Below are 17,106 nucleotides of genomic sequence, written 5' to 3'. Positions count from 1 at the left end.
AAAAAGTTTATTCCTAGATTTACTCTCACTTAATTCCAAATCCACACAAATAAACAACAACAAAAATTTAACATTAAATTCATTCAATCAGTCTCTGTTATATCCATTAAACGAACAAAGACTTACTAAATAAAATTTGTTATAAACATTTCTTTTTTAGCTTTTAGTACAATTTATAACTTAATTCACAAACATCTCACATTATTAATTGTACTCAGTAAAATGAATATTGAAATGTAAAACCAAGGTATATAATAAAAGAAAAACAAGTTCAATTAAACTGTTTAAACCAACTACTCTATATTAAATTGTTCTTGCAAATTATGTTGTGCATGCCACTTTGATTACAGTTACTCTCCATCTCCAATCTATAAAACATGGCTTACAGCTATACTTTCTTCCTCAACAACACAGAAGAATGTGAACACAAACAAAAAGCTAAGAAAAATACCTTACTTCCATAAGCTGAATCTCCTTTTTCTACCATCCTTTTCACCTTTATATTTTCTTTTTTCTTTTGTGTCAAATTCTTTAATCCTCCTCACTTTTTGGCCGGCTCTTTCTCCATCATTCAATCTCACATACATTATTAATTCCTTAGCCTGATCACCTTTTCCTCCCACTATATATTCATAACCTCAAATTTTCATCATTCACAAAAACAAACTCACTCTTTGCTTCAGCTTCAAGTTATGGCCAACACCACCACCACCTATGCTTCTTCTTCGTCATCATCATCACAAAGATCATTGGCCATGGTGTTGGCTTTGGTCTCAGCAGTGGTGTTGTCTCCCTTGTATGGGAATTCAAGGAGTGACAGAAAGTACTATGAGTCAAAATGGAGCTCTGCTGGTTTTGTTCTGCCTATGTTTCTTGCTGGTCTCATAATTGCCATCAGAACAACCTCTTCTTCTGTGTCATCGTCATCATCATCATCAACTGCAAGAGCTTCCTTTCTACCATCTCCTGAGCCTTCATGGGTGTTCAGAGTTGGAAGCTCTTCCTGGGGTTTGGGAGGGATTTTGGTCATGCTCATGCTTCTTCTTCACTGCCAGACCTCAGTTCAAGAATTCTTTTGGAGATAGAAGCATCTCTAGTTTATTTGTTTCTGTATTTTTGATACCTTAAAAGTTCAAACTGATAGTATAAATGTTTTATCTTTAGTTTATTACTTGTCATTGTTATTACCTGAATGTTACGCTACTCTCCTTAAAGGATTTTAACCATTTGCTTCAATTACTTAAAGAAATCAAGACAATAGGTAGATTTATAAATTATTAAAATAACAAGTAGTGTGTTAGAACATGACTTTTAAAAGTTATTTTTTAAAATTACTTTGTGCATTGGATGGTAAAGATAATTTTTAATTTTTTTTAATTGAAGTAATGCAAGATTTTAAGTTTTGTTGGAAACTAAAAAAGTTTAAGGGTTAAATATGTTTTTAGTCCCTAAACTATTGACCGTTTCTGGTTTTCGTCCCTCTTCCAAAGTAAGGTACAATTTAGTCCTCAATCTTTAAAAAACGTTCGTTTTAGTCGAAAAAACGAATGTTTTGAGGACTAAAACGAGGACTAAAAACAAAATTTTGAGGACTAAAACGAACGTTTTTCTAAAGAATGAGGACCAAATTGTACCTTACTTTGGAAGAGGGACGAAAACCAGAAACGGCCAATAGTTTAGGGACTAAAAACATATTTAACCCAAAGTTTAAATTATGTTTGATATGCAAGAGTTCGGTTTAAAAAAAAATTGAAATACTCTCTGTGATGCACAACTTTATAATACATTAATTAAAAGAATTAATCAAATTATAAATTTGTTTTCAATGTACATGAGTTTTATGTGTAAAAAAAAACAAACCAAAAGTTGAAAATTTTGTGTTAAGTAATGCGCAATAATTTTTTTTAATTAAATAATTTTCAATTTTCTTAGAACATAAAGCAAAAATGTATGTTTGTGCAACTTATGTTGATTCTTTTTTTGCTACTTAATAAATTAAAATATTATTTATAATTTTTATACAATAAACTTTGATAATATATATATATATACACACACTCAAATTACTATCATAACTACTTCAACGTGAAGAAGTGAAGAAGTTAAGAACCCAAGAACCCCAAACACCATCTATTAATGTAATTTTTTAAAATATGTTATTTTACTAATTTTTAAAAACAAATTACATTAAATCGATTACAAAACGATGAAGGTTTAATTAGACTAAAAACATAAATATAGAAGGGATTAAAATATTTAAAAATATGAGAAAATATATTTTTTTAATATTTCAAATACGAGTTTGAATACAAATAACAAAGTTAATAATATAAAAAAAATTAAAACATATTATTATAAGGATTTTAGTTTGTGTAATATCTTCGTCTCATTTAAAATTTGTCCATTGATGTCCAATTTTTTAAAAAATAAAATAAGTCATGTTATTACAAAATAATAAAGTATAAAATAGTCATTTTAGGACAGAAGGAATATGAAAAACAATTAGAGAGTGCAGGAAGCAACATCCCAGAAGGATATGACTCCGATTTTTGTTATTGCTGGATCCGTGACGTGGATTTCTAAATTTTTTCCTGCATCCCATATTTTTTCTAAATTTCAAAATTATTCTCTTGCATTTCAGAAAACATTACATTTTCTTTTTTTTCTTCAACAGATTTCAAAATTAGTTAAAAAATAAATTTTCAAACAGATCTCAAAAGTTTTTAAAAAAAAATTAAAAAAAACCCATTAAAACTTTAAAAAATATTCAACAAATTTCAAAATTTATTGAAAAAAAATATTTTTGAAATGTGGGAATAAAAAAGAAATGTGAGATGATGCAGAAAACACTCACAATTTAATTTATTCATGATTTACCCTGTCAAACCCAATAGTTAAAAAAATATACCTAGTTAAAAATTGGAATTTGATTAGTCATAAAAGAAAGGTTGGAACTTCACTTATTGAATTTATTTATATTTAATTAAGTTTTAAGTTTATCGTAAACTTAAATATTATAAACTAAATTCTTATTAATTTTTTATCTCTATTATGCATTTTAAATTTATATATTTTTTAATTGAATCATGTTTAATTTTTTTTAATGGGATAATGTGACTATTATTCTATCTTTTTTTCTCCACATATTAAAATATATAAAACAAGATAAAAAGATAAAATAATAATCATGTCATCCGATTAATGAAAAAATTCAATTAAAATATATAAATCTTTTGAATACTTAACCAGAAAATTTAATATGAACTTAATTAAAAATAATCAAATTTACAAAGAGTTAAAATTTATTTAAATTATTTAATTATAAACAAATTAATATTGGTTTATGACCTTTTAAAAACAATAGTTTTATGAATTTAGTATTTAATAAGCATTTGAATATTAAATAAGACTACAAAAATCACATGTGGTATGAATAATTGAATAGATGAAAAAAATCATAACTTTTTTACTACTATAAAGTTATTTGGAATGAAACTCAAGCACTGAAGGAAAACTGAATTGATGAGAATGAAAGTGAGGGTAGAAGATGTGGTGTGGGTGCAAAGAATATCACAATCGCAATGACAAAAAAAAATTTATGTAACTTTTGAAAATTGAAAGTGAAGGTACCCAAGCCTACAAAGGTGAGGAGGGTTACTCCCTACATGCTCTCCCTGTAACACCACATTTTTTTTTTAATTTCAAAACTATTTTTTATATTTTAAAATATCTTACACTCCACTTCTTTTTTTAAACGGATGTTGTTGAAGAAAAAAAATTTCAACAGATGTGCGACATAGGTTGAGTTTTTTTCTTTTTTTTAGTTTTTAGTATTTTAATTTATTGTATTTTAAATTAATATATAAATATTATTTAATTTGTCTAAAATTATTACTTAATTATTTATAAATTAATTTAATTTAATTTAATAAAATAATTATTATTAATTTAATTTATGTATTATTATTTAAATAATAATTAAAATATTTTTAAAAAATTTATTAAAATGAATGTGTCACATGCGTTATAGTTTTTTTTGTTTCTAATTTATTATATTTTAAATTAATATATAAATATTATTTAATTTTTTTAAAAATTATTACTTAATTATTTATAAATTTATTTTATTTTATTTAATAAAATAATTATTATTAATTTAATTTATGTATTATTATTTAAATAATAATAAAAATATTTTGAAAAAAATTTATTAAAACGGATGTGGCGCTGTGACATCCCAAAATATCATATACACATATAATATAATAGGATTCAGCTATTATAATATGTAAAAGCAGTTGAGAGATAGAGATAATAGTATTTAAATATGTATACAGTCATCCAAAAGATAGAGGGAATTAAAACGAAAATCAAACTTGAGTACAAGTTTCCAAAGTTCTCCAAAATACAAGGCTATTGAAATTTTAAAGAGACCTAAAAAGTTTTCCAAAAGTGTCGAACTATATAAAATAAAAGCTAGGAGTTTTTCAAAATAACACGTTAATCAACTAAGAGCTAGTAGAGAGCCTAAGTACTAGGGACTAGGTCTTCTTCAACCTCCAAAGCTTGCTCCAATGGTACATCATCGCCTATTGCTCACATCCAAAGGATTGGATGATCATCGCAAGGGAGAAGACAAACACATACAATGCAAGGGTAAGCTAGGTCTCAACCAAACATACAGATAATTTCAATTCAATCTAGCATTTCCAAGAACGTCCATACACACATAAACATCTAAGTCATCATAAACATAAATATTTATTTCACAAAACTCATTAAAGCAAGCATCCCATCATGTTAAGACTCCTAGACACGTCCGGACATAGAATGTATGTAGAGCTAGGGCGGGTTGTGCACTTGTGATGGCCCATACTGCTTTGCAAAGCCATTGCCGAGGGGTTCCACCCGACCGTACACAAGACTAATCCGTTACCGCGGAATAGACCTTCAGTGATAGCGCCTACCCTAGGACCTCCCACTACTCCCACCACACGCGTCAATCCTCTCTAAGTGAGAATGAAAGACCGTTGGAGTGTTAGGGATAACCCCCCATATGGAAGCCTCTCACATTCATTCAATACACTAACTGATCCCACCGAGAGATCTTAATTTCATATTCAATCCGACCACTTTAAATCACATGATATTCCTCTTGGATCAATAATGTACCTCATAAACCACTTTGATTCATCAAACATAAACTTTCATAGTCATTCAAGTGCATTCTTACTATATTGTCTCATACCAAACTCATACACCATCATACAACATCAACCATGTTATAAAAACAACTCATACATTACATACTTTCACAAAATCATCACTTATTAACACAAATTTCTTTAGGACTTTTAATTTTCAATACTTAAGTAATTCAAACAGCTTGGAGGCCCTCACCAATGACTCCAGAAGGATCAAAACCCCCAGAACGACCTAAAGAACGTCCAAAACGGACATCCGAAACCCCGAAAACCACCCAAAACTGTCCTAAATGATTTTTCGACGACAATAATCGATTATCATATGTGATAATCAATTATTTGCGAGAGCTTTGAAGAGGATACAACTCTCTGACTAAAATAATCGATTATTAAGTGAGATAATCGATTATTCTTATCAATTTTTGACAGCAACGTGATTTTTCTGGTTTTGGTGCATCTTAGACACTTTAATTGGTTTCTAACACTCCAAACTTGATCTATATGACGAAATAAACTTGTATAACTGATTCTAATACTTCCTAATCTTATTATCTAGTGATTTAATGTTGATTTAAACTCCAAACCCTCAATTTCATCAACCTAGGTACTCAATTCTGAATCTACCACTTATAAATTATTTTTAACATTTTTAACACTCCTAATGAGTCACAATTAACTTACCCAAGTTATCTAAACTGATCCTAACCGCCGGGAATACAAAATTCAGATTTTGACTACCTTAGTTCTCTTCATAGGTTATAAACTTCAATGATTCACATGGTTATTTCCTAATAAATTATTTAACAGAATTCATTTCTTCTAAGCATTCAAAATTATCACAGCATTGTATCAATACCAATTCCTAATCATCCAATTCACAGTTCATATCAACATCAACCTGTATCAAATAGGCAAAATCACAAGTTTTCAGATTATCCTTAATTAAAATCCAACTCATAAACTTTACATGCACTCTATCACTACATCTACTAAATCTAACTCATGCAAATTCAAGAATTTCACAGAACAGCACAAAAACCCCAGCTTCCCTTACCTCTAGTGTAGACAACCAAGCTCAAGTAAGAACCCTAGACCACTTGCTTGCACTCCCAAAATGTTAGAATCACCTATAAATCATTAATTGATGATGGAAAATGAATCTTAGAACCAAATAGAAGCTAGATTATGGAAGAAAACGAAATGGGTTGCATGCAACAAGTTCAATCGCATGCTTACAACCCTAGGGCACACGAGAAAGGGGTTTTCTTACCGGTTGGAGAAAACGGAAAATCAATAGGTAGAAACGTAGCTCTTGGGGTCCTGAAGGTCTAGGTAGCTTCAATTCGGGAAACAAATGGTTAGATTTTGGAGTTGGAACAGAGAGAGTGGCAAGGCAAGGAAGAAAAGAGAGAGTGCTAGAAAGAAGAGGGGAACGTTCTTCTGAAGCACAATTTAGAAGTGGTTTCTTTTTATTTTTTTAGGAGATTAAGTCTTTTTACTTTACTAATTTTGCCCAACCTATCCTATGCTGCCACGTATACACATTTTTTGGTTATATCCCTTATATTTTTTTTTTTTAGTTTTTTGTTTTTTAATTTGTTATATTTTAAATTAATATATAAATATTATTTAATTTTTTTAAATTATTACTTAATTATTTATAAATTAATTTTGTTTTATTTAATAAAATAATTATTATTAATTTAATTTATGTATTATTATTTAAATAATAATCAAAATAGTTTTAAAAAATTTATTAAAATGGATGTGCCACATCCGTTGAAGATTTTTTTTTTAAAATAAAAATAATAAACTAAAATATAAAATATGTAAACAGATTTTAACATCCGTTGAAATTGAAACGGATATTAATATCCGTTTTAGAATAAAGACAAAATAAATATGAGGTGATGTATGGAGCGTTGAGTGATTGTGGAAGGAACAACTATCAAAGTGGAGTTAGGTTTAGATTATTTTTCATTTTGTAGAGCTTTGGAATCTTTACCTCATTCGTCATAGAGGAAAATATTCACAACACAATTCTATTTCCAATCATTTAATAACAATAATGTTTTCATTACAAATGTTGAATTTTATGTTAAAAATAGTTTCAAAAATTTAGGTTAAATATGTTTTAAATTTGTCTTTTAGGTATGTGTATGATATCGTTGAACATAAAACACTGCTATTGTATTTATTTTATAGCTTACATAAGTCTTTAGTTTTTATACCTTCGTTTACTTTTACTTTTTACATCTGACCTAACCTAACGAGTTTTTAATTATGAAAAGTATATTTAATTTTTTTTAAATGCATAAACCATTACTTAAAATTATGGAAATAAAAATAAATAAAACGGATGCTCTTTATATTGTTTATCTTTCACTTAAAGAGAAAATAACACTATTTTTTAACACGTAATACTTCTAAAAATGATTTAAAAAACAAGACAATTTTGAAAAATAAATATTTTTACTTATTTTTTGTTTTTATTATATTTGAATATAATATTATAACCTTTTAATTTGATTTACTAAATAAAATTAAAGCATGCACAGACCTATCATTGTCCAAAACAATAGCTGGACCTAGTGCTATTAATCCAATGCCAAAAAGATTAATGTTATGATAAGACTTAGATATTTAGTTGCACATCTTAAAGTGCTGTTCTTCTGTTAAAGTTGTCCTTATAATGTAAAGTTTGGCACACTTGATTGGACACAGGTTTCCGAAATAAACTATTAATTATTATAATTGATAAATATTTTGGCATATCTATTAATCTTATATCATTTAAAAATTAAAGGAAAAAACAATTTAAATATTTTTTTTTTATTTTTAAAAATAAATTCGTGACAAAATTTTATATCCCAAATCACATATTTTAGAGGTTCCAATTTACTTAATCCCTAATCAATAAATTATGACGTGTTTTTGAGCCTTTTGAAATGTTACCAAAAAATAGTTCAATTTCAACAACATAACTTGAAAGATTCAACAAAACTTAAATTGTGAAAATTACAGTAGAATTTAAATCGAATACGACATTTATACATGCTAAAAAGCATCTGTTACTGTACATGCCGCTCTCAGTACGCTATTTACAACGTGGTATCTTTTCTAGTTGACTTGTTCACCATCAAAGAAATCCAATAATAAAGGACAAGAAAAAAAATATAAATAATGCATTTTTATATTCCTATAATAAATAATAATGAAAACAAAAAGTTGAAAGAAAATTTCAAGAAAACTGATTTATCGGTGTCCTGATCAGTAAACACAATAATAATATACAAGAATTAATCTTCGTCCACTTTTTCATTGTCTTTGGTCTAAATGGTAAATTTTTCGTAGACTGAGTTACCGTCAAAGTTAAATCTTTCAATCAACAGATCTTAAACTGCAATTCCCATTTCGAAGGTCAACACACTGGTCTAAAAAATCTGGAAGATTTATTTCGTTCTTGCTAACAAGTTGCTTGGAAGAAACGCCTGACATTTTGTAGATGAGTTCATGATGACTAAATAAAACCAGAAGTCTATAATCGAAATAGGAGGGATGTAATAAATGCAGGAGGAGCAAGAACATAAAATAAATCATTTGAGCACATAATTGAATGGAGTTAGCAAGTTCATGGTAGTGACACAGTTGTTCTGTACAAATATTTGTATATATACATAGCTGTCACTAAATTTGTTTGATGAATAGAAAGGGAATCGAAGGTGGGATCAACTTCTTGAGCCAACCATGGTACTTGAAGAAGAAGTTCCCATGGTTGATACGGTTAGCCCTCGATCATACATACGCTGGATTTCTTCCCTGTATTCTGTAAGATACTTATCAGGTATGGCTGGTGTAAGTTCAATAACATCTCCCATCTTCAACTTGCTTTTCGGATCACTCACAGGCTTGTGATTCAGCCTTGGCCTCAGCTCTTCCTTCAATGGGAACCTATATGTTGTCAACCTAGAGCTTGCACGCCCAGCTCTCTCCAACAAATCCAATATCGTTGAGTTTGCACTGAATTCTTGAACAGACATCTGCACACACACACAGTCAATCCAACAAATCCAACTTTGGTTGCACAAAATTGAGTATTACATAAATTACGACCACAAACCTTGTCATTCTCGATCATGATGACGAACACGGGCCCGTTCTGACCACAATCGGGCCTATAGGAATATGGGCAATCGGCAGCATGGGAAGGGAACTTGCATGGAGGCTTCACTGAATCAGCATATCTAACAGATGAACAGTCTCCACTCATTGCTTCGCACTGCCAGGTAACAACCCACCGAGCCCACTCCACCATCTGAAGCACAAATGACGAATGCTGGCAATCATCTTCTTTGTATCTCCAGTGAGCTGCAAATCCAAATTCTGCTTGCAAGTGCATATCTTTTGTTCGAATTTGCACTTCCAGGGGAACGTTGCCTTCACCCATCACCACAGTATGCAGAGATTGGTATCTGTGAATTATAAAACCAAAATCAGACTATATGAGATTGTAAACTGAAAATATACATCCCAACTACAGAACCACAACATACCCATTGAACTTGGGGCGACATATGTAATCTTTCAGCTTTCCAGGCACCTCAGACCATAACCGATGGACAGTTGTTAAGGCTTTATAACAGTCTTCTTCTTTGTCAACAATCAAGCGCAGTCCATAAATGTCATGGATATCATCAATGGTAAGTTTCTTCCTACACCGACAAAGAAGGAATTGTGAGAAATTGAAGTGTACTACAAACAGTACAATCCATGTCAGGCAAAACACTTTGTGTCTTAGTAGTTTTATACAATGATACTTCATCAGTATTTTCACAGCAATATCACCATAAAAATAGCAACATTGTTGATGCCCCGTAAACAACTCAACATCCATTCTGATGTTTTCGTGTGTTTGCAGTAAGAGCAACTGCCTTTGATATGACACCCATTTTTTGTGTAAATAATACTCTTCAAGGAATCTTACCTCCCCCTACCCACAAAGAAATTTCTAGTACTGTATTTGCATTTCAGGAAAAAAAAAAAAAAACAGAATTTAAAATTCAGAAACTATATAAAAAGTAAGGGATGGTAAAGCATACTTCAACATTTTGCAGTAAACGCTATACAAGCTCTTGTGCCGCCCAGAAATGACATTATAAGATATGCCTTCATCTTTAAGGGCTTGCTCTAATCTCTCTATCGCACAAGTAATCATTGCATCATCGTACGACTCCACAAGCTTTGAAGAAAGCTCCTCGTGCTGGCTTGGGTTGAGATGCTTAAAACACAAATTCTCCAATTGTTCTTTCCAGCTAGAGATTCCTAAGCGATTGGCCAATGGTGCAAAAATCTCCAAAGTCTCCTTTGCAAACCTCTGCCGCTTGGTCACAGGCAATGCATCTAGTGTCATCATATTATGCAACCGATCTGCCAGTTTAATGAGGACAGCTCTTGCATCTGCCATGGCAAGGAACATAGTGTGCAAGCGGTCCGCTTCAACTGACTTGCAAGCTGTATTATTTTCTCGAGCCAGTTTGCTTAAGTGGCTCAGTTTAGATACCTAAAATGCCATAACAATTAGTTAGAATCTTGAAGACAAAACCATTAAAAAAAAATCAGATATGTCTATATTACACGAATCCAGGGCATCGAATGGGTAATATGGCAATTCATTCCTATAAAGTTGAAAATAAAATTTCAGCAACAAAAACACAACAATGACAGTTATTAAGTTATTACACTGCCACTTACAAGACACCAACCTACAGAACGACAAACCTGCCATTCGTGATCTGTATACTAAACACGACTATGTTTTGCTCCAAGATCAAGGTTCATTAAACTGTGAAAAAGTCCTATGATACACTAGGCCATAGAATCTAACACTAGATCTGATGTGTAAAGTTTATTAATATCTTAAATATTACGTGCTGATTAAAATGATCTTGCAGATCACAAGCATCAATTCCCAAAATCCTAAACCACATGCATTCATCAATCGACAAGAGACTAGTTCCTCACCCCTTCGACTAAATCAGCAACTCCAGCGCCAAATGCTCCACATATATAATCGTAAGTCAGAAAAGCATCATCCAGCGTGTCATGTAAGAGCCCCGCAGCCACAACGGTGGAATTGGCACCAATCAAAGCCAGCAACACGGCGGTCTCCAAACAATGCTGCAAGTAAGGATCCCCACTAGCCCGCATCTAAAAAAAACACAGACAAAAAATCAATTCACCAAAAGTCCAAAACCACTTACACACCTTCCAACTCCAAAACACACAAAATAAAGCTCCATTCCATAATTCCGTGTACCTGCCCTCTGTGTGCCTTCTCAGCTTCACAAAAGGCCTTGATGACAAACTCCTCGCAGAAGATCTTGTGTCTCAACTGCGCCCCCAGCAGCAACTTTCTAGCATAGGGCTCAAAATGAAACCCACCCTCCACCAAATTATCCTCTAAATTGAAGGTCAACTCATCCACAAGCGCGGCAGATGAATCACCCGCATCTAAGTCATAATCCAAACAAGACCCCAACGCATTCCTCACGAACCCATGAAACAACCCACTAGTCCCACCCCTGATACTTCTCACGGAGGTAGAACTAATGGGGCTTCTGCTGCTACCACTACACGAAACAGGACCATGAAAAACAGACACGGGACTCTGATCCCTCTTCCAAGAAGACCCACCAAACTTGCTTGGAGAATACGAGAAGGAACTGCCCAACTCCTTCAAATCGTCCTCCTCACCGGTAAAGTTCGACGACAACGCCGCGTGTTTCATCGCCGCCGCCGGAGACGAGAACAGGCACGAAAGTCCGCCCATCACAGGCTTCTGCGACGTCGACGGAGGAGCCGTCGAAGCCGCCGGCGACGAAGATCGCGACCCCAATTCGAAGTCGTAGGAAGCGTGAGCGTTGATCTGGCAAGGGTGAGGCGTGGAACACACGCTGCTCGGCGGACTCGCGTACAAGGCTATAGTTGAAACCGCCATGAAAAAGAGGTTAGGAAATCACAATTAGGGTTTTCAGAAATTCAATCCCAAGCACGGAAACAAATGGTAAAGTCACAATTTTTTAAGTACCCTTTGGGAAATCTAAGAAGAAAAGAATATGAGGATAATTAGAATTTTCTGGGGATGCCAATTTCAGAAAAGAAAGAACCCAAGACTCATACAGAGGAAATAGCTTTCCCTATGTCTGTACAGAGTGGGGAAAAAAAGAATTGCAAATGGAAATTGCTCGATTGAAGAATTCAGGAATTTAAAAACTTTTCTTTGTATTGGGATGGGTGTTGGTTATATACAGAACTTTTCTACGGGAAGGGTGGAGAAAAGAACCCTAAATAGATAAGAATTTACAAGAGATAACCCTGGGATTGAAGGTGAGAGAGTCAAATACGTTTGGAAATGGAAGCAGGAGAGAGAGACGGAGAGAGAGAGATAAAGCGAGCTGTTGTTCTTGGAAGAAGATTTTCGCAGAAACTACCCTCTGAGTTTGTTTATGTGAGAGGAATGGCTCAGAAGCTATGGAAGAGAAAGGTGAAATGACGGTTGTGTCCTCAGAAGATTATGGTAATGGCAAGGTGTGTTTGAGATTAATTTGTGTTTTTTAATGTAGTGAGAGATTGATTTAAGGTAAAACAGAGAGAGATTGTTGCAAAAGAAGATATTTATTTCTGTCATGCCCAATTTGGCTTGATGCGGGCCCCATTGAATCTAGACGGCTATTGTGTTATCCACGCCATAAATACCGTCAAAACTCTATATTTATCACAATAAAATCTGGACTTAATTTTCATTTTCTTTTATTCCTCTCACTTTTTATTTTTCCTACACACGTTATTTTAGTTTTGCGTCAATCCAGTAGGACTATCCAGAAATATAATTAATTCAGAAAAAAAATCAATAATATCTCTATTATCTGGAACTCAAAGATTATTAATTAATTAACGTGATCATAATACACAGTATTTATGGTGTACATTAATTTCTAAAGTGTTTAGTTATAAAACGTGTTTTGCATTTATTGTTTTATTTTTGAAATGTTTATTGCCAAATCCTTCTCTCTAGAAATTTTGTCTATTTATATATTTTTCCCTAACCTAAATTTCTCTCACCGTCAAATTTCCTAAGCAAGCTAAAATGTGTATTTGATTGACTTTTTAGTGTTGTTTTGTTAGGCATCAAACATTTGTCTATTCAAAGTACTTTACTATTTTTATTTGAAAAAATATTAATCAAGATCACAGGTTAATAAATTATAAGCAAAAAATAAAATACATAAAGTATTTTTATTTTAATACATTATCGTATAATTTAAAATAAAAGGTCTTTTTTTATTATTTAACGGTGCCCTTATTTTGTATAGCATATGAGGTTAAGTTTGCAGATAATGTGAATCATAGAGAATTAAAAAATATATTATAGACTCTTTATAACTTATTATTATATAATTTATAACGATAAATTGATAATTAATATTGTACTAAAATTTAAAAATGATATTACGATTTACTAGTTAAAAAGTTTAATTTCAACTCTATTTCAAACTTTTCCAACGTATTTTAAAATGGCTGCATAGCTACCGTCACGTTATTGGTTTACATAGAATTTCTGTTCAAATTTTTTAACTAAAATATTGTTAGTTAAAAAAACATTGTTATAATTTAGGAACCAAATTTTGACTAATAGTTTTGCCAATATATTTTTCAACACATATTAATAATATTTAGAAAATAATGAATACTCCACACCAACATCAAAATGACTCCGAAGAAAGTATAAAAGTATATGAAAATTTAATAAATATATAAATCGTATTGTTTCTAAAATTAAGAATTGTAATCTATAATAATGTGATAGTTTTTTTTGCGTGTGGAAGTATTAATGCTACTGATGTTTAAATAGTACGTTTAAAAAATTAAATATTAATTGTTCGGTGGTTAAATTAAAACGGAACGCCATTATTTAATTATTTTACAGTAAAAGAAGCATAAACAGCACCGACATATATTCAGATCGGATGGGTGTTACTTATATAATTAAAACATGCACTTGTTAAGTGTTTTCTAGAATCAAACTTAAAAGATGTTTTTTAAAGAATTAAAAAAAAAATTGAGAGTGAATTGATTAATTTTTTAAAGCATATCAACATGAGTGAAAGTTGATTTAGAAGTGAAATTATAAAAATTAGTATAGAATTTAATTATTATAATAAATAAAAAAGTAATTTAATTGATAAAAATTAATATTATATAAAATTATATATGATTGTAAAAATTAAAATTAATTGTATTATTATTATTATTATTATAAGAAATATAATTAAAATTAATTATGAAAATATCTGGATAACAAATTAGAATCTAATAAAATATGCATATTAAGAATTATGAATTTTGACAAGCATAAATATGATAATTGTTCCAACATTCCTACAAATCATGTCTTTTATAGGATAATAAAAAAAATATCATATTTACTCTGTAACATTATAAGGTAAATATATAATATAAACGTCATCAGATATAATATTATAAAATAGTTAAAAACCTATAAAATAAAGTATTTAACTTACAATTATCTAAAATGGTTAAAATTTAAATCTTTAAGTATAAAGAGTATTTCAAAATATACGAAAGTAGATATGCATCCTAACTACACTAAGCAACAATGTCCTCTCCCTCCAAGGCCTACTCCAGAAGCACTTCATCTAACTCTGCTCACATCCGAGTGGATGATCATTGCAAAAGAAAACACCACACAAAGTAGACACAGCAACAAGTAGAAGAGTGAGCTAGTAAACAAAAACATATAATATAACAGTGTGTAACATACCAGATTCAATTTCAATCAAAGCAAGCTAAATCATACATCTTAACATGTTGTGTACTAGACTTGACTCGTCCAGACTTAGAATGATAGTCGAGCTATGGCGGGTCGTGCACTCGTGGTGGCCTCTACTGCTTTGCAAAACCATTACCAATGGGTTTCACCCTACCACACTCACGAGGTTAGCCTGTTCCAGGCCTTGAGTCATACTAGAAGTCCCCAAGACTAAGACCTCCTACTACTCCTCACGACATGGTTCAATCCTCTCTATTTGAGAATGATTGCCTATTGGAGTTTTAGGATGACCTCCAAGACTGAGCTCCTACTCTCATTCTAAACAACTAAGAATCTCACCAAGAGATTCTAAACTTTGAAACTTATACTTGCAACCTTGAGATCATACCACTTTCCTTTTCAACTCATATATTTTTAATTAGAATCAACATACAGGTTTAAGCTCCTTTAGATAAGGCCATAGATATTAAAACATGCTTCACAAACAGTGCAGCAAACCACTTAATCAATCATAAATCAAAGGAAATTAAACAACTAAACTCAGGGCTTCTCGCACAGCGCACACTACTCACATGGCGAAACCAGAGTGGCTCGCATAACGCACCACACTCGCCTTACGAATTACTTCGCATAGGTGACAGACATTAGGTCTCTCGCATAACGCTACCAAGTCACACAACGAGAGTCTAGACAGAGACCAACCCCCCAAACCTTCTCGCCTTGCGCCCCATTTGCTTTTCTAATTAAAATGGTAGTGACTCCAGGCCACCATCAGTCGCATAGCGAAAGGATTCGCTAGGTGAATCCACCAGGCAAAAAGCAACACTCTCTGGTCATTCGCGAAGCGTACCAGCTCGCACAGCGAATGACCCTGGCAGAGAGCACCCCTTGCAGGGACTCGCTATGCTAAACCGTTCGCATAGCGAGTCTGCATACTCGGCAGAATGCTAGTTCTGCAGAATTATGCACGCTCACACCCTTTTACCATTTCCAATGATCTTTCCCAACTTCTAAGACCTATAATTGATGATATAAACCTAATTAACTTATCTAATTGGTTTTACACATTCATACTGTGATTATTAAGTGATTAAGACCCAAATTTCCTTCTTAAAACACTAATTTCCTTAACTTAGAGGTTTAAATCCAATTCTACCATTTTTAACATATTCCATACCAATTTTATGTTCCCAGCAAGTCCCATTTGGCCTATCTAAGCTGTTCTAACCCTCCAAAAACACTCTAGACCTCATATGCTCAGAATCACTATCCCACTTTCTCTCAAATGACCTAAAATACTTCCTAATTGCTAAATTGTCCATCTAATTAATACTACAACAGAAATCTTACCCCCAAACACTTCCTACTTGTTCAATTTACAGTAACTAAGTTCATCCAATTCAATTCACAAGCAAGCCATTATAGTTTCATCAACTGCACGTTTCAATCCATAACATCCAATATGATTAAAACCAAAATGCAGTCCAAAATAGCACACCAGTTCAACATTCAATATGCATGCATACTTATAAAACATATTCAAACAAACAACTAGTTCCCCTTACCTCAGAGTTGAACTGCCCAGCTCACAAGAACACTTCTCTACAGTTCCTCACACAGCAAGGACTCAAGCAAACCCTACAAACCACCACATTGATGGCAGAAAACAACTCTTAGAGCTAGAATTTGACAAAGATTTGAAGAAAAACGTTTCTAGTTATATGCAACCGGTAGAGTCGCATGCCCTAGGTTCCAAAGCAACGGAGGAGAAAGGAAGAACTACTTACCGGTGAGAAAGAAGAAAGTGATCAGTTCAAAATGGAGTCATCTACGCTGGGAATGCTCAAACACCACCTGACCAACAATCTGATGGCTCAGTGAGAATAGATTGAAGAGAGAAGGTAGAGAAGGGAGAAAGAGCTTTTGAGAGTGACAAGGTTTTCCTCAGATAATGGAGTGATCTTGAGTCCAGAGTTCTTATGTTAAAATTATTTTATTTTAAATATCCAATTTCATTATCTGTTGTCACGTGTTCTCTCCTAGAGTTGACTT

General features: G+C 32.1%; 2 protein-coding genes across 2 annotated transcripts; one reads left to right on the top strand and one right to left on the bottom strand.

The window, feature by feature from the left end:
• The first annotated feature begins 641 nt into the window (after positions 1–641).
• LOC124841939 (uncharacterized) lies at positions 642–1,171 on the top strand. Its single transcript, XM_047318318.2, has one exon. The coding sequence runs from the start codon at positions 693–695 to the stop codon at positions 1,083–1,085; it is 393 nt and encodes a 130-aa protein (XP_047174274.1). The 5' UTR covers positions 642–692; the 3' UTR covers positions 1,086–1,171.
• A 7,620-nt stretch (positions 1,172–8,791) lies between these two features.
• Positions 8,792–12,687, bottom strand: LOC124841940 (putative GTP diphosphokinase RSH2, chloroplastic). Its single transcript, XM_047318320.2, has 6 exons — positions 11,521–12,687; positions 11,226–11,411; positions 10,304–10,764; positions 9,758–9,916; positions 9,325–9,676; positions 8,792–9,244 (listed from the first exon to the last, which is right to left on the bottom strand). The coding sequence occupies exons 1-6, from the start codon at positions 12,199–12,201 to the stop codon at positions 8,933–8,935; spliced, it is 2,151 nt and encodes a 716-aa protein (XP_047174276.1). The 5' UTR covers positions 12,202–12,687; the 3' UTR covers positions 8,792–8,932.
• Between the last annotated feature and the right edge of the window lie 4,419 nt (positions 12,688–17,106).

This window comes from Vigna umbellata, chromosome 11, assembly GCF_029865625.1.
Source record: "Vigna umbellata cultivar VRB3 chromosome 11, Vumbellata_1.0, whole genome shotgun sequence".
Lineage (NCBI taxonomy): Eukaryota > Viridiplantae > Streptophyta > Magnoliopsida > Fabales > Fabaceae > Vigna > Vigna umbellata.
The sequence above is the reverse complement of the archived record's forward strand: the minus strand, read 5'-3'. Positions and strand labels throughout refer to the sequence as shown.